General features: G+C 49.3%; 1 protein-coding gene across 8 annotated transcripts in view; it reads right to left on the bottom strand.

The window, feature by feature from the left end:
- FGFR1 (fibroblast growth factor receptor 1) overlaps nt 1-22,628 on the bottom strand; it is a 52,588-nt gene extending 29,960 nt beyond the window's left edge. For 5 of the 8 annotated variants that reach the window (XM_086703675.1, XM_086703677.1, XM_086703680.1 and 2 more), the window contains exons 1-2: nt 22,303-22,436; nt 13,605-13,780 (exon numbers count right to left, since the gene is read on the bottom strand). In XM_086703675.1, the coding sequence (XP_086559801.1) occupies nt 13,605-13,692 (88 nt within the window). In that variant the 5' untranslated portion in view covers nt 13,693-13,780; nt 22,303-22,436. Of the gene's footprint in view, nt 1-13,604; nt 13,781-21,555; nt 21,575-22,302 lie in introns of those variants that run through there. The other 3 variants (XM_086703678.1, XM_086703679.1, XM_086703674.1) reach the window with 2 other exon arrangements.
- Between the last annotated feature and the right edge of the window lie 2,070 nt (nt 22,629-24,698).

Below are 24,698 nucleotides of genomic sequence, written 5' to 3'. Positions count from 1 at the left end.
GTAGGTTCTGAAAAACTGGGAGGAATTTTTACTGGCTCACGAAATGTAAAAGTCTGGGACTTCTGGTCTGTTCCACAGATTTGCAGGACAGTGAGGACTCAGGGGATACATTGACATACTACATATTCATTTTTCTCTTTCACACACACCATGAAAGTTGAGCATTAAGGGCTCTTTAAGAAATTACAAGAACATGCTTCAGGGATCTCTCTACCTGAGACGGTATGGCTGTCAGGTAGCGAGCAGGTGGAAGGAGGAGGACCAAAGGCTTGGTTGGAGGAAGGTTAGGGACCAATGTCTACACTGGGGACTCCTTTGCTCAGTCGGGAGGATCTTGAACAATCAGAATCCAGGGAGAGAGATAATGTCAACATTATCTGGGCAATGTCAACATCCAGATGTCCTAAGGGATGCGACCCTAGTCTGAAACCCTTGTGAAAACCACTCAGCCCCAAACCCTGCTTGAAGCACAGGTGTAACTGGCTGGGTGCAGTGGAAAGAACATCTGAGTGGAAATCACTCAGACAACTGGCCCTACCACTAACTGTGTGACCCTGGGGAAGTCATCTCCTCCCTTGGGCCTCAAATTCCTCATCTGTGAAATGGGAAAGCTGATGGACCTGACAAGCTCTGGGTGCCCTCTAGTTCTAACTTTCCAATTTTCAGCTGGGGCTTAAGAAGTGAGCATCACTTACTGCTACCCCCTTCTGCCCCCACGAGCACACAGTGCTCTCTGGTGTGAGGAAAGGCAAGAGGCTGCAAGTTAATTTGCCTTAAGAAGCGAGGATTCTGGGGGTGCCTCGGCGGCTCAGTTGGTTGAGCATCTGACTTCTGATTTCAGCGCAGGTCATGATCCCAGGATCATGGGATCCAGCCCCCGCCTGGGCTCCTTGCTGAGTGTGCTTAAGATTCGCTCTCTCTCTCTGCCTCTCCCCTGCTCATTCTAAGGAAGGAGGGAGGACGGGTGGATGGGTGGATTCTGTTTTGGTCCCAGATCTCCAGCCACCAGCACTTCAATAAATGCTTGTCTTCATGGCTTCTCTTTGACCCATGTTCTCACCAGAAGAAGTCTTAGAATGGAGGACGCGGAATAGCTAAGAGGCTGTGACTGACAGAAAACTGGGAGCCCAAGTATTCTAGAGGGATTTATTTCACTGTCCTTTTTGACTCATGATATATTACCCCATGAGAACTAGCGAGGCAAATAAATTTCAAAAATGGAGTGGAAGCACTGAGGGTAGTGAAGGGCTCACCTTATAAAATAAATGCCACCTCCAAGAGCACCCTTCAGACATTAATATAGTCTTGACTGCTCAAATGACATCGGTAAAAGTTTTGAATGTCACAGGAAGAACTTCATTCAGTAGTTAGGTAAGGCTGACTCTTTCAAGATTCAAGAGCTAATTCCCAAAACCTAGGGAAAATAAACCTTAATTCCAAAAGTAAACTCTAAAGTTTGACAGTAAAGGAACAGAGATTTCTGAATGCAAAAGGGCCCTTCTAACAGGCTGGAGAGCAGATCAGCATTCCAAAGACAGTGATAATTGACTTAAAGCCCCGCATCAGAGAAAGAGGGGAGAGAGTCTTCTTCCCTGGAAGGCTTTCAGACCAACCTACCCCTGCCTCCCCAGTACCTCCAGGCAACTTGACTCAGCCCTCTTCCACCTTTCCCACTACCTCTCCGCCTATCTTAGTCTTTCTCTCTCCAGCCTCTCGGATATTCCACCTTCCTGCCTCTCATCCTTTCCAGTACAGGAGTTAGGGCTGCAGGCATTGATACCCACCAGACTCCAGTCTCAATCCCACCACTTACTGGCTGTTTAATCTCGGCAAGTTGTGTGTGTTTGACCTCTCTGGGTCAGTTGCCTAAACTGTGACGTGGAAACAGCACCTACGTTATAGACTTTTTTGAGAAATTAACTGAACATCAGAGATTCTCAAATTCTCCTGGATGGGCAGGGAACTTGTCAGAACTACCAACCTCGGGGGCGCCTGGGTGGCGCAGTCGGTTAAGCGTCTGACTTCAGCCAGGTCACGATCTCGCGGTCCGTGAGTTCGAGCCCCGCGTCAGGCTCTGGGCTGATGGCTGGGAGCCTGGAGCCTGTTTCCGATTCTGTGTCTCCCTCTCTCTCTGCCCCTCCCCCGTTCATGCTCTGTCTCTCTCTGTCCCAAAAATAAATAAACGTTGAAAAAAAAAAAAAAAAGAACTACCAACCTCGGGCCCTGCTTCAGAATCAAGAGCTGTGGGAACGGAGCCTGGCCACCAGGTGATGCCATGCCTCAAGCACCCAAGAATCGTTCCGTGAGATGATGTGAAGAGTGTCAGATGTGGGAGAAATGACTCCTTACATATTTTCCTTATCTTCCCGCTAAAAAGGATTTTATTCCCACCGTCTCTTTTTTTTAACTTAAAAAAAAATTTTTTTTGAGAGAGAGAGAGAGAGCGAGAGCGAGTGTGAGTGGGGGAGAGAGAGGCAGACACAGAATCTGAAGCAGGATCCAGGCTCTGAGCTGTCAACACAGAGCCTGACATGGGGCTCGAACCCACAAACTGTGAGATCATGACCTGAGCCGAAGTCGGACACTTAACCGACTGAGCCACCCAAGTGCCCTGCACTGTCTCCTTTTTTAAAACTGGAAATTTTAGGTTATCTTTTAAACAAAGAAAATGGGTGGTTCCTTACCTGTGTGTTCATGCATGTATTTATTTGTTCTAAGGTGTGAACAAAAAGACAAAACCTCTGCCTTCACGATGTATATGTACATCGCACAGATCACAGCTCACAAATGATGGTTAATTTGTCCCTTCACGTTAGGGAAGGACCCTCTCCTACGTTTGCAGATGTCCTCATAACCTCGGTTTTATGTCCTTACTTGATGCAGTCTTTTGATGACACTTCTTTAACGAGTCATTTGCTGTATTTGCATATGTCTGGTAAGAATAACACTGGCCAGGGGGGGTGCCTGGGTGGCTCAGTCGGTTAAGTTGGTTAAGCATCTGACTCTGGATTTTGGCTCAGGTCATGATCTCACAGCCCCTTAGGGCTCTATGCTGACAGCTCAGAGCCTACTTGGGATTCTCTCGCCTTCTTCCTCTTTCTCTGCCCCTCCCCTACTCTCTCTCTCTCTCAAAATATATAAATAAACATTAAAAAAAAAAAAAAAAAAAAAGATAACACTGGCCAGGACTGGGCCTGATCCATGGTAAAGCTAGGGGAGGGGAAGGCATTTGTCCTGGCCTCTCTTGAATGGGGGACTTTTGGTGTTTTCTCCCCAGGTTACACAGATAGTTACCAACAGAAATGGAAGAAGATATTTGTCAAACAACTTTTAATACATCTATGTCCTATTCCTGGGGCACACTTCAGACAGTATACCACAAATTAATATAGATTTTTTTAAAATTATTTTTTAACATTTATTTATTTTTGAGACAGAGACAGAGCATGAGCAGGGGAACGGCAGAGAGAGAGGGAGACACAGAATCCAAAGCAGGCTCCAGGCTCCGAGCCATCAGCCAGAGCCTGACACGGGGCTCGAACCCATGAACCGTGAGATCATGACCTGAGCCAAAGTCAGACGCTTAACCGACTGAGCCACCCAGGCGCCCCTAGATTTTTTAAATCCTGTAATTATTTGTGACTAGCCCAACCACAATATAATACATATTTTTGTTTAAAACATTAATGTGTTGAATATCTTAGTAGGCACTAAGACAACCAACAGCTTCAGGATCTCTGTCCCTGTTTTTGTATTTCTTCATGTCTTTTTTTTTTTTTTTTAAGTTTATTTATATATTTTGAGGGAGAGAGACAGAGCATGAGAAGGGGAAGGGCAGAGAGAAGGAGAGAGAATTCCAAGCAGGCTCTGCACTGTCAGTGAGGAAGCCTGATGTGGGGCTTGAACTCACGAACCGTGAGATGATAGCCTGAGCCCGAATCAAGAGTCAGATACTGAACTGACCGAGCCACTGAGGCACCCCTGTATTTCCTTATGTCTTAAAAATATACATAGTGGTAGCCTCAAAACAATGCCAGTGCTTTAGCCTCAGTGAGCCCTTCTGACATGTTTATTTCCACCCAGCAGACACCACTGGACCACAACCATTTTAGAAGCAATCTAGGTGATTTGTATGTCTGGGCAACACCACCACATTCTAGAATAAGTGTGACCTATGAAGAAAACTCAGGTGTGGCATCTGACACTTTGGGGACCTCCGATCCTAGACCTTCTCCAAGTAGGAAGGCTCTGCTACAGTAGAAAAGGCAGCCTCCATGGGGTTTTTGTTCTATTGAATATTCTAGGCTAGGGAACCCCTGCCTTTAGGCAGCTCACAGACTTATGACCCATGCATAACCTCTGAGCAGAGAGAAGAATGTCACACAAGAAATGCTACAAGGCAAGCATCTCAGCTGCCCTTACCCCAATTGCACACCTACCCAGAAAGGGAGGTGGGGCCTGATTCCTGTGGGACAGAGAAAGGCTGACCCAGCAAATTGAAATGTTTAAATCCAAATGTTGGGGGTGCCCGGGTAGCTCAGTCAGTGAGGTGTCCGACTTCGGCTCAGGTCACGATCTCACAGTTTGTGGGTTTGAGCCCCGCGTCTGACTCTGTGCTGACAGCTTGGAGCCTGGAGCCTGTTTCAGATTCTGGGTCTCCCTCTCTCTCTCAAAAATAAATAAACATTAAAAAAAAAAAAAATGTTCGTCTGTCTGAACTTTGGGGGGAAACCCAATCTGATATAGGGACATAGTGTAAAAAACACACTATTTTTTCTAGGGACTAGAAAAAAATACTGAAGTCAGACCTACTTGAGTGTGAATCTAATAACCATGTTTCACCAACTATGACCTCAGGTAGGTTACTTAACTCCTTGGATCCCAGTTTCCCCATCTGACTATGGGAGTAAAACCTATGGCCATGGGATCAGTGTAAAGATATAAAAATGTAAAGCAGACAGGCTGTGAAGGTGCAATAAATAGTATTTATTATTATTTTAGAAGAGTTTTACTGGCTTAACCTTTCTGTGGCAAATTTGTCAGTATGTAATCAAGACTTTTAGAATGTAAGTATCCTTGGAAATATGGACAAATTTTATTTGTAAAAGTATGTTCACTTAAGTGCAAACTATTGAAAATAACCTAAATGCCCAACACTAGAGGACTGGGTAAATAAATACATTTTGCACACCCACACAATGGAATACTATGTAGTTATTAAGCACAATGAAACAATTTTCTTTGCTTGGCAATAAATACTACATGCTTGGGGCAGCTGGTAGAGCATGTACCTCTCCATCTTAGGATCACGAGTTCAAGACCCACACTGGGCATAGAGCTTACTTAAAAAAACAAAAAAACCTATGTGCTTAAGTTAAAAACCAATATATGCCATATAAATTCCATATTTGAAAAGTCACATTTGTATAAATGCAAGAAAAACAGTCTAAAGAAATAGATTCACAGTTAACAGTGACTAATTTTAGATGATGGGAATAGTTTTTCTTTTTCTCTTTACAAGTCTGTATTTTCTAAATTTCCTATGGTAAACCTTGATGACATATCAAATAGCTGTGTTTTAAAAGAGCAATGAAAATATTCTTTCTGACTGCTCAGAGCTTTGCTCTGAGGAAGAAACAAACCATATGTTAAAAACCTCTAGGGCACCTAGGTGGCTCAGTCAACCGGTTAAGGGTCTGACTCTTGATTTCGGCTCAGGTCACGATCTCATGTTTCGTGAGTTTGAGCCCTACACCAGGTTCTGGGCTGACAGTGTGGAGCCTGCTTGGGATTCTGTCTCCCTCCCTCTCTCTCTCTCTTGCCCTCCCCCACTTGCTCTTTCTCTCTCTCTCAAAATAAATAAAAATAAACTTTAAAAAAGCTCCATATAACATTAAGGCAAAGTGCCAGCTTGAAAGTTAAACAGAGGGGCGCCTGGGTGGCGCAGTCGGTTAAGCGTCCAACTTCAGCCAGGTCACGATCTCACAGTCCGTGAGTTCGAGCCCCGCGTTGGGCTCTGGGCTGATGGCTCCGAGCCTGGAGCCTGTTTCCGATTCTGTGTCTCCCTCTCTCTCTGCCCCTCCCCCGTTCATGCTCTGTCTCTCTCTGTCCCAAAAATAAATTAAAAAAAAAAAAAAAAGTTGAAAAAAAAAAAAGAAAGTTAAACAGAAAGAGGGATCAAAAGAAGTGATTAATTTGGAGACAAGAGGAAGGCTTCAAGGGGTAGGTGGCCCTCAAGCTATGCCTTAGGCTAAACTCAAGCTAAATCCAAGCTAAACCCTCAGCTAAGAGTAGGAATTACAAAAAGTGAAAGGAGAAAAAGATAGGGGCGAACATTTCCTACTGAGGGACCAGGATAAACTACGGTTATGTATGAATAAATACATTGTATAAAAGAAGGAAAAGGAAGTCTTGTTTTGGCTGGCTGGCTGGCTGGGAGGAAGGGAGGAAGGGAGGAAGAAAGGGAGGGAGGGAGGGAGGGAGGAGAAAGAAGAAAAAAAAAGGAAGGAAAGGAGGGAGGGAGAAATCTGTTAATGAATGAATGACTGACAGAATGAAGGGACAATCAGCCAGAGGCTAGTTTTCAATCCTACAGAAAAATTTAGGAAGGGCTAAACACTAAACTCAAATTTGAAAGTTCAGTGTTGGTGGATTTTAACCTCTCTCCCTGCCCCAAGCTCGTAACCACTGAGGCCTGTCTTCACCGAACTCCCTGACCCTCTCACCCACTTGAGGCTCCAAGCGCCCGCACGTGCAGGGCCAGGGAAACACAGCCGCATTCGCTCAAATGGCGGTGCCGGCTGCCCCACCATTCACCTCCTTTTACACAACCCATCCCAGGAGGCTTAGCTACGCCATAGTGTGTGGGATAAGGAAGGAGGATTGAGTTTCAAGCTCTGCCAGAGCCCATCTTTCTCAGCGCTTGGGACTAACTGGACAGATGCCTCACCCCAGCGCTGCCCAGTTTGCAAGGGGCAAAGTCTTTAAATGAAGGCAGTGGGCACCTCATCTGGCAAGGGGAAAGATGAGAGTCCAAGTGAACTGACAACCAGGAAAGAGGAACTCTGAGACAGGAGCTACCATTAAGAGGCAACAAGCCCAGGGGCGCCTGGGTGGCTCAGTCCGTTAAACTTCCAACTTCGGCTCAGGTCATGACCCAAGGTATGTGGGTGTGAACCCCACGTCGGGCTCTGTGCTGACAGCTCAGAGCCTGGAGCCTGCTTCAGACTCTGTGCCTCCTTCTCCCCTTCCTCTGCTCGCACTCTGTCTCTCTCACAAAAATAATAAAAAATTAAAAAAAAAAAAGCGGCAACAAGCCCACCATGGGGGCTTCAGGCAACTGTCTCCCCTACTTGGCTGTCACCAGCTGGAAGTCAGAGCAAACCTCCAGTCAGGAGCAGCCGGGCTCCAGAAGGCCTCTCTCTGGGAGGAAACAGTTTGGGATTTACTCCAGGCCCTTAAGAGCCCCGTTGAGCACTTACTTAACTTTCAGCTAAATCACTTGGGGCCAGAGGGGAGGGTGTAGGGTGGGTGGGCAGAGAGAAGAGAATGTTTGCAGTAAGTCTGTAAATGAGCCATCTTTCCAGAATGAAAGAGAGGCCTGGGCAGCTGAACTCGGGAGACCAGGAGCGCCAGAGCAGCTGGACTTTCCCCGGTCAGCAGGGAGACACTTGTCTCGTTTCCAGGCTTCGGGGAAGGAAGGAAGAGGCAAAGGTGGTGTCTACAGGGTGAGCTGGAGCTCCCAGTGGCCTCAGAGGAACCAGGCGCTGTGAAAACAGGGCGCAGCTGCTGGTCAGGCTCTCTGACCCCGGACATGGCCCTCCCGGATAATGACTCCCCAGAACTCGCTTCTCCCAAGGCCATCCATCACCACCCCAGACACAAGCCATCACTCACTGCTTCTGCCTGACCAGGAGCAAGCACCCTGGCTGAGCCCTGCTGACCTACCTCCACGCTGGGGCCACAGCGTCCAAAGGAATCCTTGGCGCTCTCTCTTCAATTCCCGCCCACCCCAGACTAGGTAGTCACAGAAACCAGGTGACAAAATCCCAGCCTGATTCTTTGTTTGGGCTCCCTCCCCTCCCCCACCCGCAGCAAGGGCTCTGGACAGCCATTTGTTCTTCCCTGAGAAATTCCTCCTCCCTGACTTCGGGGAGCTGGCTGGCAAAGCCAGAGTGGAAAATCAGTGAAGCTAATAGTGTAGCAATGCAGAAGCCAGAGCCAAGAACACAGCCCTGGAGTGGCTTTGCTGCACTTGCCCAGCGTGGTCAAGCAGGACACGTGAGTGCTCCTCCTTCACATTCTCTCACAGGCTGAGCACTGGGTCTCCCTACCCCCACCCTGTTCAGCTCAGCTCTGGGAACACTGGCAAACACGCCCTTTCAAAAACACTCGGGCCTCCACTCTGGGGAAAAGGATGTGGGACAGAGTGGATCCTCGGGGGAAACCTGGTAGGTAAGCACCCTACAGATTTCTACCGACCTAAATCCTGCACCCTTGTTCTCAAGTGGGTCACCCAACGTCGCCTTCTGCTCCATGTGATTCCGCTCGCCTTCTGGCTGCGGGAGGAGAAACTCCTCCTGAACATCCAGTGTGCATTCAAAGGAGACAGGAAGAAATGATGTTGGGGGGCAGAGGGGGCAGAGGGACGCTCCTGGATGTGTGCCCCAGTACAGCCACGGGACACTGGTGCCCCGGCCATACCAATCAGCTGCAGCCTGTCCAAGGCAGGCAGTGGGATACCCTCTGGTACCTATTTGCAGCTCCCCCTGCAGCCAGGCTGAAATGCATACTCCTTAAGGCCAAAGACAGCTGTGGGACCCCCTGGTGGGTTGTCTGGGGTGGCCGGGGCCCTCCCACCTGAAGCTGGGGCAATGTCTCTGGTACGGCTTGTAGCCACCCCGCCACGGGCGCAGGTTTTGTGGAACACAAAGACAAAGCCTTGCTTTGTGGCGCCCGGCATCGAGGGGGCTTGCAGCCAGCAATGGAAACGTGCGGCTTTTCCATTAAGGGTAACCTCTCCCCCTTCAACCGGCCACCAGACTCCTTCAAATCTGGGTAGGTGGGAGGAGCAGGAAAACCCCAGCCCATTAAATCGCTTATTAGTTGCAGGTTTCTGAGTATGTACGCAAGTATTTTGAGACTGCAGGTCTCACACTGTCCCCTTGACCATGGGGTTTGGGGTGTTTAACCCACGTTACTACTGGAAAGGGGGCAGGACCCCCAGCCCCAACTGCAAGAAGCAAGCAGTTTTGGATTCACCCACGTGCTTTTCCAAGTCTTATTCTAAAGGAGAGAAAAACACACAGACACAACCCTCCTCAAGCTCAAAATGTCTTTCAAGTCAGTATTTCTCTTTTTAAAGGCGCATTTCTGCACCTCCACCCATGACCCAGGTTTAGTCTTTCCACACAACTCCCTCTCCCTCCTTCCTCAAGACCTGCTCTGAAACAAGCTTAGCCTCTTTACGATCCCAAACTAGAGAAAGGAAAGGAGAGGGAGGGACCAAGGGAGGCTGGTTTTCCTGGAACCCTTATTAAATCAACTTTCCAAGGACAGCCAGAAACTCCAGGCCCTCCCCACTCCCTCAGGAGCATTTGCAGACTGGGGGAGGGGCTCCCAACACACACACACACACACACACACACACACACACACACACACACACACACAATTACAGAAGGCCCTTCTGAAGGGGAAAAGCTCTCTGTGGGAGCAGAGTTTGGGGTTTAAACTTTTGCACAAACCCTTTATACACAGATTATAGTCTTTTCTGAGGACAATAGCAGCATTATTATTTAATAATCAGCAGGGCCAAGACCATACAGTGATACTTTACCTTTGTGGGGTACCTTATGGTTTACAAAGCGCAGGGACAGATTTTCCCTAATGACCTCCCAGCAATTCTCTGAAGACTGTGGGGGGCACGTACTTTGCTATCACAAAGCTCAGGAGGGGTAAAGCTCTGTGAAAGAGCCACACTGCACCCACAGGGGGACTTAACCAAACAGGGATCTGGGACTCGTCCCCGGAGTCCAGTGGACTTCCACATCTGTGTCCTAACATTCCACACCACCCAGGGAACAAGCCCCTCACCACGTGCTGTCTTCTGTGGGGTCCCAGGAAAAAGCACTCACAACCGTCATTTATTGCCCACTGACCATGTGCCAGGCACTGTGCTGAGAGCTCTGCACACATTCTTATTGGATCTTGGGAGCAGATGTTCATTATCATTATATTTTATAGAAGTTCCACACACAGGAACTTTCCCAAGAGTCAACAGTAAGAAGTGGTGCCAAAATCAAAACCAAGGCAACTGAGCAAACCTTATGTCCACACGAGACTTACACACAGATGTTCACAGGAGCTTTATTAATAATAACCAAACCTGTTAACCCAAGTGGCCATCAACCGGGGAATGGCTACACAGTCACCACATAATGCCATTATGTGAAATTCTAGAAGAGGCAAAGCTAGTCTATAGTGACAGAAAGTAGATCTGCGGTTGCTGGGGTCAATGCTGCATAGGTGACTGAATGCAAAGGGGCCAGAGGGAAGTTTTGGAGGTGATGAAAATGTTCCCTACCTTGACTGGGGTGGTAGTCACATGGGACATTATATTTATCAAAACACACTATACCCTTAAAAATTGGTGTACTGGGGCACCTGGGTGGCTCAGTCGGGTAAGCATCTGACTCTTGATTTAGGGTCAGGTCATGATCTTATGGTTTGTGGATTTGAGACCCGAGTGGGGCTATGCACTGACAGTGCAGAGCCTGCTTGGGATTCTCTCTCTCCTTCTCTCTCTCTCTCTGCGCCCTCGCCCCCGCTGGTGCTCTCTCTCAAAATAAATTATATTAAAAAAAATGGATGTTATTTTTCAAAATGTAAATTATGCCTCAGTTGATTTTTTTTTTAAATGGGGGTCTGACTTCAGTCTTCACTGCTGCAGAGCCCTCCTAATAGCCCCCTCCACCTTCCCTATTCCCTCCCTTCTGTTCCTGGCCTGTGTTTCCTCCTCATCAAAACCTTCAGCCCCCTGGCTCCACCCTCTATCACCGCCTGGACTTCCTTTCTCAGTTAGGATCCACAGCCAGTGGATTCAGTGAACCTCTCCACACCCACCCCACCCCACAATTCCTTGGGCCCGAGACCCATACCATTCACTTACTCCATTCTCCATTTCTCAAGGGCAAAGGAGTTTGATAGAGAAAGTTGAAGAAAAGAAAAAAAAGCACTTTAGGGCCCAACATAAATTCATATTCTCAAACCTCATCCAAGCCCTCCTTGCTTTTTGGACTCCCTTATTACCGTCTACACTGTGGCTGATCCAAATCTCTGCTCCTCATAAACCTTCTGCCCTAACTCACTCCTTTTACTTTCATTCTGTCTCTGTCTCGAATCACCCAGAGTTGACAGCCAACCTACTGAAAACCACAGATTCTATTTCTATAGTGTCTGCTGGTTTTCCCTTCCAACTCACGCCCCCCACTCTGGTTCCTTCCTCTAGCTAGACATTCAAAACAAACAGCTAAACAAACAGCTAACTCGTCTGTCTGGCAACTGTGGTAACAGCAGTAATAACTACCAAAACTTTACCTGTAGGTGTCTTATCTGGGTACCTCATTTAACGCTTTATTACTGTCCCCATTTTAAAGATGGGCAAACTAAGGGGCATCTGGGTGGCGTAGTCGGTTAAGTGTCCAACTTCGGCTCAGGTCTGATCTCACCATTTGTGAGTTCGAGCCCCACAAGGGGCTCTGTGCTGACAGATCAGAGCGTGGAGTCTGTTTCGGATTCTGTGTCTCCCTCTCTTTCTGCCCTCCCCACCTCACACTCTGTCTCTCTCTCTCTCTCTCAAAAATAAATAAACATTAAAACATTAAAAAGAAAAAACAGATGGGCAAACTAAGTCTTAGTGTGCTTGAGTAATTTGTCAAAGCAAGTAATGCAGATATTAAATGGCAGAGCAGGACTCAAACACAGACTTCTTCTTCCCATCTATCCAAATTCAACTGCCAAGTTAATTTTCTGAAAGCTGGATCCACATCATTACCTGCTCAGAACTTTTTGAGATTCTTAGTATCTACCCATTTATTCCCAGTATCCACTCGTTTAAGCATAGTGTCCTTAGCAGGGTGTTAAGGCCTTCCATATGCTAACGCAATTCAGTTCTTCCAGGTATTACTCCCCACAACTACCTACTCACCAGGCAAGTCATTCTGTATACACCTTATACATCTTGCCTCAGCACCCTCATTCATGCTAGTCTACCTGGAATGCCCTCCATTGCCCTCCAAACCAACCCCCTTGGCTGTCATCCAACAAACCCTCACCCATCCCTCTAGACCCATCTCAAATGCTCTCTGCTCTCCTCTTCCTCTGCATTCCCACTGCATTGTTATGACTCCACTGTGTGGTTAAAACACGGTCTACCTTGTATTTAGTTACCTCTGTACTTATCTCCCTGATAATAAACTCCCTGTGGGCAGAGATGATCTCTCCCACTTTGGGTCTCTGGCATGTTCTAGCTCAAGTCTTACTGAAGTTCAGCTCTGTCTCCGAATGCAACATTAGTCTGTGTGGTCCACCCAAGCACACCTTCCAGAAAGTCTCATGTGATCTTCCCCATCACCATGAGAGTAGACAAATATTTTCACTCATGATTTATCACTCGAACGGGTCCTGACAGTTGAGACTGATGGTTCTTTAAACTCAGCCACTACCTCACATGCACACCTGAGCCTCTCGCCCACTGCCTGCCAACCTTCGTATTTGTGTGATGAGCCACCGAGTCACAAGCCACACTACTCTTTGGCAGCAGTAAGTTCTCACAGTGGGTTCTCACAGGCCCCTGAAAGCCACTAGGTGTGTTATATACCTGTAACCTCCATGAAGTACTTTCACAATTCCAGTAAATCCCATGAGCAAGTCCTTCTCATTACTAATAATGTCCGACTTTGTAAGAAGCTATAGATCTCCAGGAGCATCCATGCACCATAATGCTCCCTGGCTTTCCGTCTCTCTGAAATCCCTCCAGTGGTGCGTATCCAAAGCAAACCGCTCGGCAGGCTTCCAACCACAGCCTGTCAGACATGGCCAAGGACGGCAAAATGGCAGGCACGTGGCCATGACTGCCAGCCCTCAAAGGAGATGGAACAATTGTCTTTGGAACAATTTTCTAGAAGCCAGAGGTCTTTATCAAGCTCCCACACCCCTCAACATCCAAGTGCTAAACAAACAAATTCATAGGTCACTTGTGCCCCATTTTATATGTCATCTAGGTTGGGGAGTCAGCTCTTAGATCCCAATCAGAAGTTCTTCTTCAGGAAGAGAAAAGCATATATTTCTGCCCTAAGCAGGTCACCTCTGGCAAATGGACGTCACTAGCCTTTATGACCCCAGCCTCTGCTGAAGCTGGGTGTGTTTATAGCCAAGTGCAAACCAGCCCAAGTATTTTGGAAGCCTCTCCTACAAAAAGGAGCCCTTTGCTCCATCCGGGGTGGAGCCTTGCCTTCCCGGTCAACCACAACATCACCTTTGTCCTAGCCTGCCAGGTCTCCGAGGCCCAGGAGTCCAGGCTGACCCCTCAGCCCGTGCCTTACCTTGTTCGGGCAAGGTCGGGGCTGGCCTGGCAGTGCAGAGTGTGGCTGTGACCAGCACAGCCAAGAGGAGGTACTTCCAGCTCCACATCCCAGTTCTGCAGTTAGAGGTTGGTGACCAGGCTCCACACCTCCATGGAGACTCCGTCTTGAGCTTGATCCTCCTTTTCAAGCTGACTCTAAGGAAAGAACAAACCAAAAAGTTAGGAGAGTCTGCGTGGGAGGGGGGAGATAGGGAGAAAAAGGAGTTAAAGTGGGTCGCACAGTCACCCTGTCCAGAAGGGTGCTTAAAGCAAAAACTTACTCTTAAGACACAAAGAAGGGAACTGTGGTCCTGCCCCAATACTGAATTTGAGGTTACAGGCCTTAATTAGACAAAACAGTGCTTTAATTCAGCTCTCCGACTACTTCCTGAGTGTGGGCTACATGGCAAGCCTCGTTGGGAAAATTGTCGTGAAGTCCTCCAAGGCAAAAGCCCCAAGATGATTTGTGCTGGGAAAGCAAAGAGCCTGGTGAAAACCCCCAAGAGTTCCGCCCCTTCACAGGCAAGGGCTCCGCAGAGTGTGGTGGGGCTGCGGGAGGCCCCTGCGTGCTGGTGCCCCTCCCAGTACACACTGCACTTCCTCCAGAGCAAACCAGCCCTTTGGTGAGGGGTAGAGAAGATGAATTCTGGAACAAACCAAGGACTGGGAAACCAGTACAACGCTGACCTTCTCTGGACCTGTGCAACCAGGAAGCTGCAGTGAGTGATCTCCTGGGTTCTTTCTTTTGGTCTCTAACACCACACACATCGCAGGGACCTCTGATTCTATGAAGTTCCCGTATGGACAGAACACAACTCTCACCAACTCATAAAGGACCTCAAAGCACAGAACCACGAGGTGGACGCAATGCCCCTCCCCGACGCTGCAAGATGTCTAGCAGAAATGGTTACGCTGAAGAATACGAAGGTCCTTGCCAGGACCCATTCCAAAAAGCACGGACTTTAGCCCCTTACCCTCCTCAGGTTTGGAGTGGTAAAATTTTAAATACCCACTGAGGGTCTTAAGGACAGGATCGTTGCTGCTGCTAAGCATTTACCAAGTGCTAAGACTTTCTGGGCCCTGTTTGGACTGGGGTAGGAGTGACGTCTCCATATTATAGGTTGCTTCTGTCCTAAATGCTCCAAGGAACCATCCAAGTTATTTGGAGAATCCACTTCTCCGGAACATGCCCTAATGTGGTGCTTCAGCCCTGCCTCCTTGGAGCAGACAGGGCCCCTCATGAGTGAGTCAGTCCCCATGAGTGAGTCAGTCCCGGTTGGCAGAAAACCCCCCAGATTCTTGGCTTCGTTCACAGGCGCTGGCTAGTGGGAGGAGGCATGTACTACCACTAGCTTCCTTCCAGGGCTTTACTAAAATTTGATAACTTCAAATCGTTAAATAAATAAACACTTCTCTTTCAATGTTCTAAATTTAGGAAAGGGACTTGAAGAGACAGAACAGGATATTTACTGAGCACCTACTATGCATGAAGCATGTACTAGGTAAAATTTATACTTATAAAACATCTTCTCTTCCTCACTATACACTTTTGGAGGTAGGAATTACTATTCCCCTTTAAGGGATGGGGAAACTGAGACTCCAAGAGGTCGAGTACTTTACTCCTGGCTATGCAGCTGGTAGGCAAAAGCACTGGGACACTCATCACTCGTTTTTAATGCTAAAGGACAGGGCCCAGGGGGCAAGTAGGGGTAAGCAAATCTGGCTCTATCTGGCGCAAGCCCATTTTCTCCAAAGAGCATCTCTGTGTCATAAAGAAACCAAGCAGACATGGACAGACCCAAGGTAGCTCTGGAGATGGGAGCGCCTCAGTTCCTTCGCCTGAGAGAAGACCCTTGGAAGCAGATCAGAGATCTGTCTAGGACCGTCTAAGGGCCGAGGATGGGGCACGGTCCCTGGCCTGGGACAGAAGCGATGCTTGCTACAACAGGGCGTCTGTAAGCCACATCCCACATCTCATTATGCCCCCAAAGATACACCAAACAAAAGATAACAGGCTTGTCATCCAGAAAGGTACCCCTGGCTAAGAACCTAAGCATCACAGGAACTGCCAGAGTAATGAATGAATTTTCAGTATCCAGTGGAAAGGGTGGTACCATGCTGAGGCGATTAAGCTTGTTTTCAATGCAGCAGACAGGTGGCTTCCACCACCACTCAGCCACTCTGTCCCCCAAAAAGCCTCTCCGGCTCCCTCACAGGTGTGGCTGGCTGTGCTCAGCTCTGCTACCAGTGCATGTCAAACTCTTCTAGCTGCTTCTCTCCAGCTCAACCCCAAAAAGGTGCTTCTCTCTGGGCCTCCAGTCCCACATCTGTGAAACAAAGGACGTCAAGAAAACCCAGCCTCCCAGCACCAACCCCTGGAATGAGAAGGATCCCCGTTCCACAAACCTACAGAAAACATGGTGACCCAAACCACCAATCCACATAGTGTCTGGGACCCTAGAACTGTCACCTCTTCCTTTACCACACCCCCCTCTCCTTCTACTAATTAATGAATTCTTAAAATCCCCTAGGGACAGTCTCCCTCCTTCACTGCTGGACAGATGTGACCTGCAGCCTTGCAGGTGTACTCAGAAGCTTCCTCAGAGACCTTGCAGCTGGCTCTACCCTCAGTCTCTCTCAAACCAGTCAGGTCTCCGGGGACCTGAAGCACCCCCCCCCCCAACCCCACCTGGGCACGGAGGTCATCCTCAACTGGGGACTGGAGGGGGGGACACAACTTCTGCATTTCCCCACTTGTTGGAGGAGGTATTTGCCCAGCCTCCATCACAGGTGGTTAAGAGATCATATGGGCAGCATGGGTGAAAGAACCTGCCCTCTCCTAAGTACAAATCCATGTAAGAATCATAGACACTGTGCTTTGAGTCATTCCTGGCCAGCACTCTCAGGAGACGTTGGTAACTGGTGGCAGAAGACACAAACTTCCTATCTTTACAAAGGTATTTCTCACTATCTATCTTCAAACCCTATCCTCTAGACCTAGGTATCCCATGCAATAGCCACTAGCCACTTGTAGCTGCCAAGGACTTGCTTGGAATGTGGCTAATGTGAATTAGGACGTGTTAGAAATGAAACATACACACCAGACTTCAAACCTTGGGTGTGAAAAAAAGGAAGGTAAAGTATCTCATCAATAATTTTTTACATTGGTTACATGTTCAAATGATAGCATTTTGGATTTATGAGGCTAAGTTAAATAGATTATTAAAATCTCAACCAATGAATTAATGAAAGTGAATTCCACCTGTTTCTTTTTTCTGAATTTCAAACATGGCTACTAGAAAAATCTAAGATTACATGTGGCTCGTGTTCTATTTCTTTTTTTTTTAATGCTCATTTTTGAGAGAGACAGAGTGTGAGCTGGGGAGGAGCAGAGAGAGAGAGCAAGACAGAAAATCCAAAGCAGGCTCCAGGCTCTGAGCTGTCACCACAGAGCCCGATGCAGGGCTCAAACCCACGAACCATGAGATCATGACCTGAGCTGAAGTCGGACGCTTAATGGACTGAGCCACCCATTGTGCTCTATTTCTATGGGACAGCATGATCCTAGGCGATCTTCGTGCTCTGCCCTCTTCTTTGCCCTTCCCCCATCTTTAATGGGCCAAGCTTTCTTATTCTCTGAATCCCACCTCAAAAACAAAACAAAAAACAAACAAAAAAAGCCCCCTACCTCTTCCACAAGTCTTTCTTGAGCCTTCTAGCTGAGGCTTTCATTCCTCCGAATTTCCAAAGTATCATGGGATCGCAAGCTCCTTAAGAAGCAGGGTCTTTGCCTGACTAACTTTCCCTTAATACCCTTAGCACCCACGATCTGCATAGCAGATGCTGACACATTTGTTAATTGGATGAGTAAGTGAATGAAGGAAAGGCTGATTGAAAAGAAACTGATACAGATCTTTTTTTTTTTTTTTTTTTTTTTTTTTTTTTTTTTTTTTTTTTTAGTTTACGTATTTTGAGAGAGAGCAGGGGAGGGGCAGAGAGAGAGGAAGAGAGTATCTCAAGCAGGTTTCATATTGCTGGTGCAGAGCCTGACTCGAGGCTCGAACTCACAAAACGTGAGATCATGACCTGAGCCGAAAAGGGTCCTACGCTTAACCCACTGAGCCACCCAGGCGCCCCCAGACAGTCTTGAGGAAAAGAGGTTGCCAGTGCCACATAAAAGCAATAGTCAAGTACTCCTTCTTAGCCAGCCAAACTCTATCTCAAAAAATACCAAATGAGGGGGCGCCTGGGTGGCGCAGTCGGTTAAGCGTCCGACTTCAGCCAGGTCATGATCTCGCGGTCCCTGAGTTCGAGCCCCGCGTCAGGCTCTGGGCTGATGGCTCGGAGCCTGGAGCCTGTTTCCGATTCTGTGTCTCCCTCTCTCTCTGCCCCTCCCCCGTTCATGCTCTGTCTCTCTCTGTCCCAAAAATAAATAAACGTTTGGAAAAAAAAAATTAAAAAAAAAAAAAATACCAAATGAGACATTTTCTAAACATTTTGATTCCTCAGAATTGAGGAAGTAACATCAAAACGTTCATCCCTTTAGATGGGAAGAAGACTGACTTCTTAACAGAAATGGTCGCACTCCCCCAAAATGAGTATTCTCTACTCACTGTTGAGAGTACCAGGGCAAATAATTAATAGACACCTGAAAAAAGTTATGCAGCTCAGCTTGTAAAATTTTTATTGGTCCAAGGGAGACACTGTTTTTTTTAACAATATTTTATTTACTTATTTATTTTTTGAGCAAGAGAGCACAGCAGGGCAGGGGCAGAGAGAGAGGAGAACACAGGATCCAAAGCAGGCTCCATGCCGAGAGCATAGAGCCCAATGCGGGGCTCAAACTCGGGAACCATGAGATCCTGACCTGAGGCAAAGTCAGACACTTAATGGACTGAGCCACCCAGGTGCCCCAATGGAAACACTATAAATGTTGAGTCTTTATAAAAAATGTGTCCAATGTCCTTGGGAGGGAGGTATACCAAAAATTAATAATAATAAGTGAAATACTAATTGCTCCACCATAACCTGGGAAACCTTGCTTTTAAAGACAAAATGGACTGGTGGAACACCACCATATTCACCATATTCTTGGAGTTGTTCACCCAAGTGACAGCTATTTACCTGGGAGGTGGGGGGGGGGGGGCGCATAGGGAAGACCAAATATAACTTCTTTAATTGCAAGAAGTGGTAGTGACAGAGAATTTCTGTTTAAGGTAAATGCAAGCTGAGGGAAAAAAGCACATATGCTGGCCCAAGTCTGGAATTTAATCCTCTCTGGAAACACCAGAATCTTCTCTAAAGCTCTACATGTGGACTCCCACCAGTCCCTGGTGCATCCAGACCTTTGACAAAGCTCTTGGGAAGACAAATGCAAGGCAAATTTCCCAAGAGGAAATTAAACTCATCTCAAGGGATGAGGCTTTTTCAGAACAAGACATTTGAATCAATTCTATCTACCTTCGTTGACTCTAGCAGGCTCAAACTTTCCTCAGGAAGCTCTTCCCTAACAGCCATTTTGATGAAAGAGATTTAAAAATGGAGGCAAGTAGAGTGTGTTCAGAGAAGCTGGCTCATGGGAGCAAATCCCCTGCTTTAGGAGTCTTTTTTTCAGGTCAATGCCCCAAACACAAAGCATACAACCAAAAGCAAAAACCTGCAGATTTTCCTTGGGTTTCCATGGCTGGAATCTGCCTACTCAATGCTCAGTGTGCTCTTCCTGCCCTCTGGAGTCCAAGCTAGCTCAGGCTTAGGTATATCTTGATGTACTCTAATCTCCCTCAAGACACAAGGGACAACAGCATCTGCAATGTTCCTACTCTATTTCTTCCTGTGCTTTTGCTTCACTTGCTCTTCTACTGGAACTTTCTAAGTTCAAGGAACTTTAACCAAGGAAAAGAAGTACCCACGGCTGTCTACTTTGGAACCAAAGTAAGTGGTGCCCCCTCTGGCCCAAATCCCATTTGTGAAAACGTCTACAAAATGGGCATTTGTACAGGCACGGTAAACGCAGGCAGTGAAAGCACACATGTCCAAGTGGCTCTCCATCCGGATGGCCCTCATTAAAGAGCTGACACTTGGCTATGACTAACAGTGAATGCAACAGATATTTCAAGGAGCTTGTCACTGATGCAGTATGTAACCAACCCTGCTAGAGCCAGGCCCCAGCAACCTCCTGACCCCAAACACCCTGTGCTCCTCCAGGGGTCAGCGGCAGCCCTGGAGCTTCTCCCAACTGGGGTGGGGTGGAATACATAAACAAGTCATTACAGGGGCAGGCCATCAGGACCAGACAGTTGGCAATGGCTCTCCCTTGGTCACTGGAAGGAAAGGAGATGACCCAGGCTTGGGGGTAATTAGCTAGACTGAGACACGTCCCACGGGGCCCTGCTACTTAGCTTTTAAAGCCTCAGAGAGGAAACCAGGAGGCTGGGCCCAGGGGGAAAATGGCCACTTTCTGCTAAACAGTCTCAAGGCTAAGGTTCTACAGTTTAGACGCTATTCCAAAAAAAGCGCTGGTCCGGAGGTGCAAAGGGCAGGGCACATCTGCGGAGGAAACAGTCACCTTAATTACCATGTCTAGAGAAAGTGCGATTTCATTACAGCCTCCAAACTACCGCCCAAAGGAGGAAACCAGAGAAGTGTTTTCAATTTGAAAGAGACTGGAAAAGAGAGGGTGAGAGCGACCAACTCTCCCCACCCTCCCGCAACTTTGGACCATAAGGTGCTTTCCCACCTCAAAGGCTATTACAAAACAAAAACAAAAACAAAAACAAAAACAACACACACACACACACACACACACACACACACACACACACACACACACACACACAAACCCTCAACAATCCAACGCCGCGCTTTCAACCCTGTAGCCCTTAAGAGGTAAAATGTCTCACTTCAGTTTCCAGCCCACAGAACGACTTTGAAACGCCCAAGGAGAGCCCCCAGCAGCAACAGCGGCCGCCCCCCTCCCATGCCCCCCGCAGCTGCGCCCCAGGCTCGCTCCAGGGAGGGTGGAAAAGGAACGCGTGACGCCACCACGGGGCGGTCAGACACCGACGGCGAGCTACGGACAGGGTCAGAAACCCTGGCTGCTCCAGCTCTAACTGAAGGGACGGAAAAAGGAATGCTATGGTTCCAGAAACTTCCGTCAGGGCCAGTTCTGGGTCAAACCCATGGCCAAAGAGGCCACCTCCAGCAGAACCGTTCCCAAGTGCCACCGCCCCTAAAATCGTGACCCCATCTCCCACGACGCCTTTTTCCGGCACAATCTAGACAGCATCTCCACCATCAGATTCGAAATAACTTGGGATCCAGAGTAACTCTCTCTTCTCCTCTCCAAGTCTCAAAAAAATTTTAAAGAGGGAGGTGGTAAGGACAAGTTGAAGAACAGCAGTTTTAATTTGGGTGAGGGGGAAGGGAGGGAGAGGGATGTTAATGTGGCTGCGGTGTGGGGCGAAACGGAACCAGATGCAGCTGCTACATCTGGAAAATGGGGGAAAAAAGTGTTGGGGGAAAAAGACACCGCAGAAATTTTTTTGGTGGACCAATAGCTTCTGGGCCCAGAAAGAAGCAAGCTTCAACCACCACCACCCACTCCACCCCCGCGCGAAGGTGTCTGGCTGCCTTCATAGGATATGTGTTAAATGAACTCCGTCTACAACGCCAATAAATTCCTCTGCAAACGAGGGTTCCTCTTTTCCCAACCCCAAACATAACGGGAGGCGGGAGCAGGGCGGGCAGAGGGTCTGAGCCAGAGAAGCAACAAGCGCTGCCGAGTGAACCGCACCGGGCAAAACCCTCATCCCTTCCCCCACCTCCTAGAACCAGATTGGAACTGAACGTTCCCCTCCCCCCCCCCCCCACCCGACCCCATAATGGGGCTTAACATCACCCGCTGGGCGCCCTCCCTTCCCCAAACTTCCGACCTTTTCTGAGATCGACTAAGTAGAAGAACCCCCTCTGGAAAAGGGAATTCCTTTCTCGCTCTCCGCTACAGCCGATTCAGCCATTTGGTGACGACACCTCCTTAAAACCTATTCGAGGAGAGGCTAACCTACTCCTCCACTTCCTTCCTTCTTCATATCCCCATCCACCCACCCGCAACTCCGACCCCAGACTTGCCCGGGGTGGGAAAGGACTCAGAAATACCTCGGGTTTTTACCGTTCCACCCAAAGCTACCTGCTGAATTGGGGTGAATCCCCACTGGTGGACTAAAAAGAGATGGGCTGGAATGCAACACACACACACACACGCACACCCCACCTCGCTGCCCACTCCCGCCCTCCCTCTCCAGTCCGAGGAAACCGAGAGCCGCCGCCGCCGCCTTCGCCCCGGCCCTGTCCCTCCCAGGTCTCACCGCGGAGCCGCCGCCGCCTCGCCAGCTCCCCAGCGCGAGTTGGCGGAAAAGTTGGGCGGCAGGAGGAGCGGCGGGACCAGCGCGGGGAGGGGGCGCAGAAGGCGACGCGAGCGGGGAGCTGGGAGGGGAGACAAAAGGGGGGCGCAGAGCGCTGGGAAGGGAGTCAGGAGGTGGAGGGGGGCGCGTAACCATTGGAGGGAGGCGCCGGACCCAACTGGGCTGCGGCGGGGTAAGCGCGCAGCCAGGAGGCTCCAGCGCCGGGGGCCGCTCGGGACGCCAAGCCCGCCCCGGATCTGCGGGCGCCGCGGCTCTTACCTCACTCGGCGCTGCGGTTCCGCCTCTGGAGAGTCCGCCGTGGCTTGTGCGGGCGGGCGGGCGCCCGCGTCCCGGGCTCCGGCCCGCCGCCCCCGGGCTCCGCTCGGGTCCTGGCGGGGCCGCGAGAGCCCCGCGGCCGGCGCTCGACTCCCGGTGGCGCTCGGTGCTCTGCGCCTCCAGCCCGGGCGGGAACAATGGAGCCGGAGCTGGTGCCCCGGAGGCGGGGCGGGGGGAGGGCTCCCGTCCGCCGCCCGGGGTCTCCAGACCCTGTGGCCCCCCTCTCTGGAACCGGGCGGCGGCGCCTCACGCTTCTCGCAGACCCGGCTTCATCGCCCTGAGGGGTTCCCGGCGCCGCGGCGTGCCCGACTGCAGCACTAGGACGGTGCGCGCTGCGGGGCGCCCCTCGGACCGGCGAAAAGTCCTCGGTCTCCGCTGCTTTTCCAGCTGCGGCGCGCGCTCGCGCCCGGAGAAGGCGAGGTCGCCGCAATGCGCTAAGCAGAGTCTCGGTCCAGTCGGGACGTTTCCGCCCAGCTCCGGGCACAGCCTGGGCTCCTCCGCGCGCTGCGGCTACCAGAGTCCGGGCTCCCGCTCGCCGCCGCCAGCTGCCCAGGCCGCCGCAGCAGTACCCGCAGGAGCGCTCCGAGCGCTGTGCGCCGGCGAGGCGCGAGGGCTCGCTCTCTCACTCCCACCCGCGCTAGTCCCACCCCCTCCTCCTCCCCCTGCTGCTGCCTGCTGGGCCTTGTAGTTCCCAGCCGCGGCCCCCGAGCCGGGGGAGCGGGCCCAGCGGCGCGGCGCTCTGCGGCTGCTTTGCTGCAGCCTGGTCTCCCTGGGCGCGCGTGCCCCTGCATCTGAGCACCGCCAGGAGGGCGCCCGAATTTCAGGCAGTGGACACAGAAGCGGTTTGCGGGGTGAGGTGGGGAGACGCTGTAATCCCGAGGTTGGACTCGCTAGCCCCTGCTTTGGAGTCGCACTTGACTGTGCGCCTTGGGGAAATGATTCACTCTAAATCTGTTTTCTCTCTATGAAAAGGTGGATAATAGTGCTTTCCATATAGAGTTGAGGATTAAATGAGGGCCTGCCACATAGTTAACACTCAATAAATACAAGCTTTTTTATTCACGAGAGGATCTATCCCCTTTAGACCCTTCCCCTCCATCTCACTTGCCCCAGCCACAGAGTTTAGGTTTTGAGGTCCACGCAAAGATGGGCCCTGTGAATTCTACGGCACCATTCTTGGCCTCCAGAAGTCTTCCACCTGCAGCGACTTTTAGGAAGCAAAGAGTGAGCCATGGGAGCTGGGCATGCTGTTGGTTTGGAAATTAGTCGGAACCCACCCAGAATACCCGAAGAAAAGGCTCTGTGGAACCTGAGGAAAAGTGGCTCAGATGCCCTTTCCTCTGGATCCTTCCCCTGTAAGCTAATGGTTCCCTAATCCAGATGGACACTAGTCCTCTGGGGAACTTCTAAAAAAATACAAATTTTAGGACCTGCTCAGACTTCAGGAACTAGGCTGTGCCAGGAAGGGGTCAAGAGTCTATATTTTTTTCTGAGGCTCCCAGAGTGCCAGGTTGGGGCCATTGGGAGAGTGAGAAGTGTGCCACAGGAAGTATGAAAGATATCTCCATTCTCGTCCCCTACTTACAAACTGGTTGACTTTGGACAAGTTATACATCTGAAAAAAATCAAGACTTGTTTACCTATTTCCCCCTAGCTGGATGATTGTCATGAGAATCAAAGAAAATAATGGTTGTCAGTGCACCAAGTGTTCACAAATACAAGTCACTATGTCAGTTAAGGTAGGGCTGATACCTCATTGCCACCCCCCACAAAACCCCTCGAACTTGTGGAAGCTGGAATACTGAATGAGATTAACCACCAGCACCCCAAATGTAAGGAAATGAGCTGTTATTTTTCTATTTGACCAGCATGTGAAAGAATAGTGACTATCATGGTGTCGTTCACATAGTAGGAGATCAATAGATGTTTATTGACTGACTAGAGATATTCAATAAATATTTATTGAATGGATGAGTACATTAAAAACTAAATAAAGGGGCGCCTGGGTGGCGCAGTCGGTTAAGCGTCCGACTTCAGCCAGGTCACGATCTCACGGTCCGTGAGTTCGAGCCCCGTGTCGGGCTCTGGGCTGATGGCTCAGAGCCTGGAGCCTGTTTCCGATTCTGTGTCTCCCTCTCTCTCTGCCCCTCCCCCGTTCATGCTCTGTCTCTGTCTGTCCCATAAATAAATAAAAACGTTGAAAAAAAAAATTAAAAAAAAAAAACAAAAAACAAAAAAACAACAAAAAAAAAACTAAATAAAAAGCAGGAACACATGTATTTGCAGAATAAATGAATTTCAGCCATGGTTATAGATTTATTCCCCCTACAAGCCTATTC

Source organism: Puma concolor, chromosome B1 (genome assembly GCF_028749965.1).
Source record: "Puma concolor isolate L17-30 chromosome B1, mPumCon1.1.hap2, whole genome shotgun sequence".
Taxonomy (NCBI): domain Eukaryota; kingdom Metazoa; phylum Chordata; class Mammalia; order Carnivora; family Felidae; genus Puma; species Puma concolor.
The sequence above is the reverse complement of the archived record's forward strand: the minus strand, read 5'-3'. Positions and strand labels throughout refer to the sequence as shown.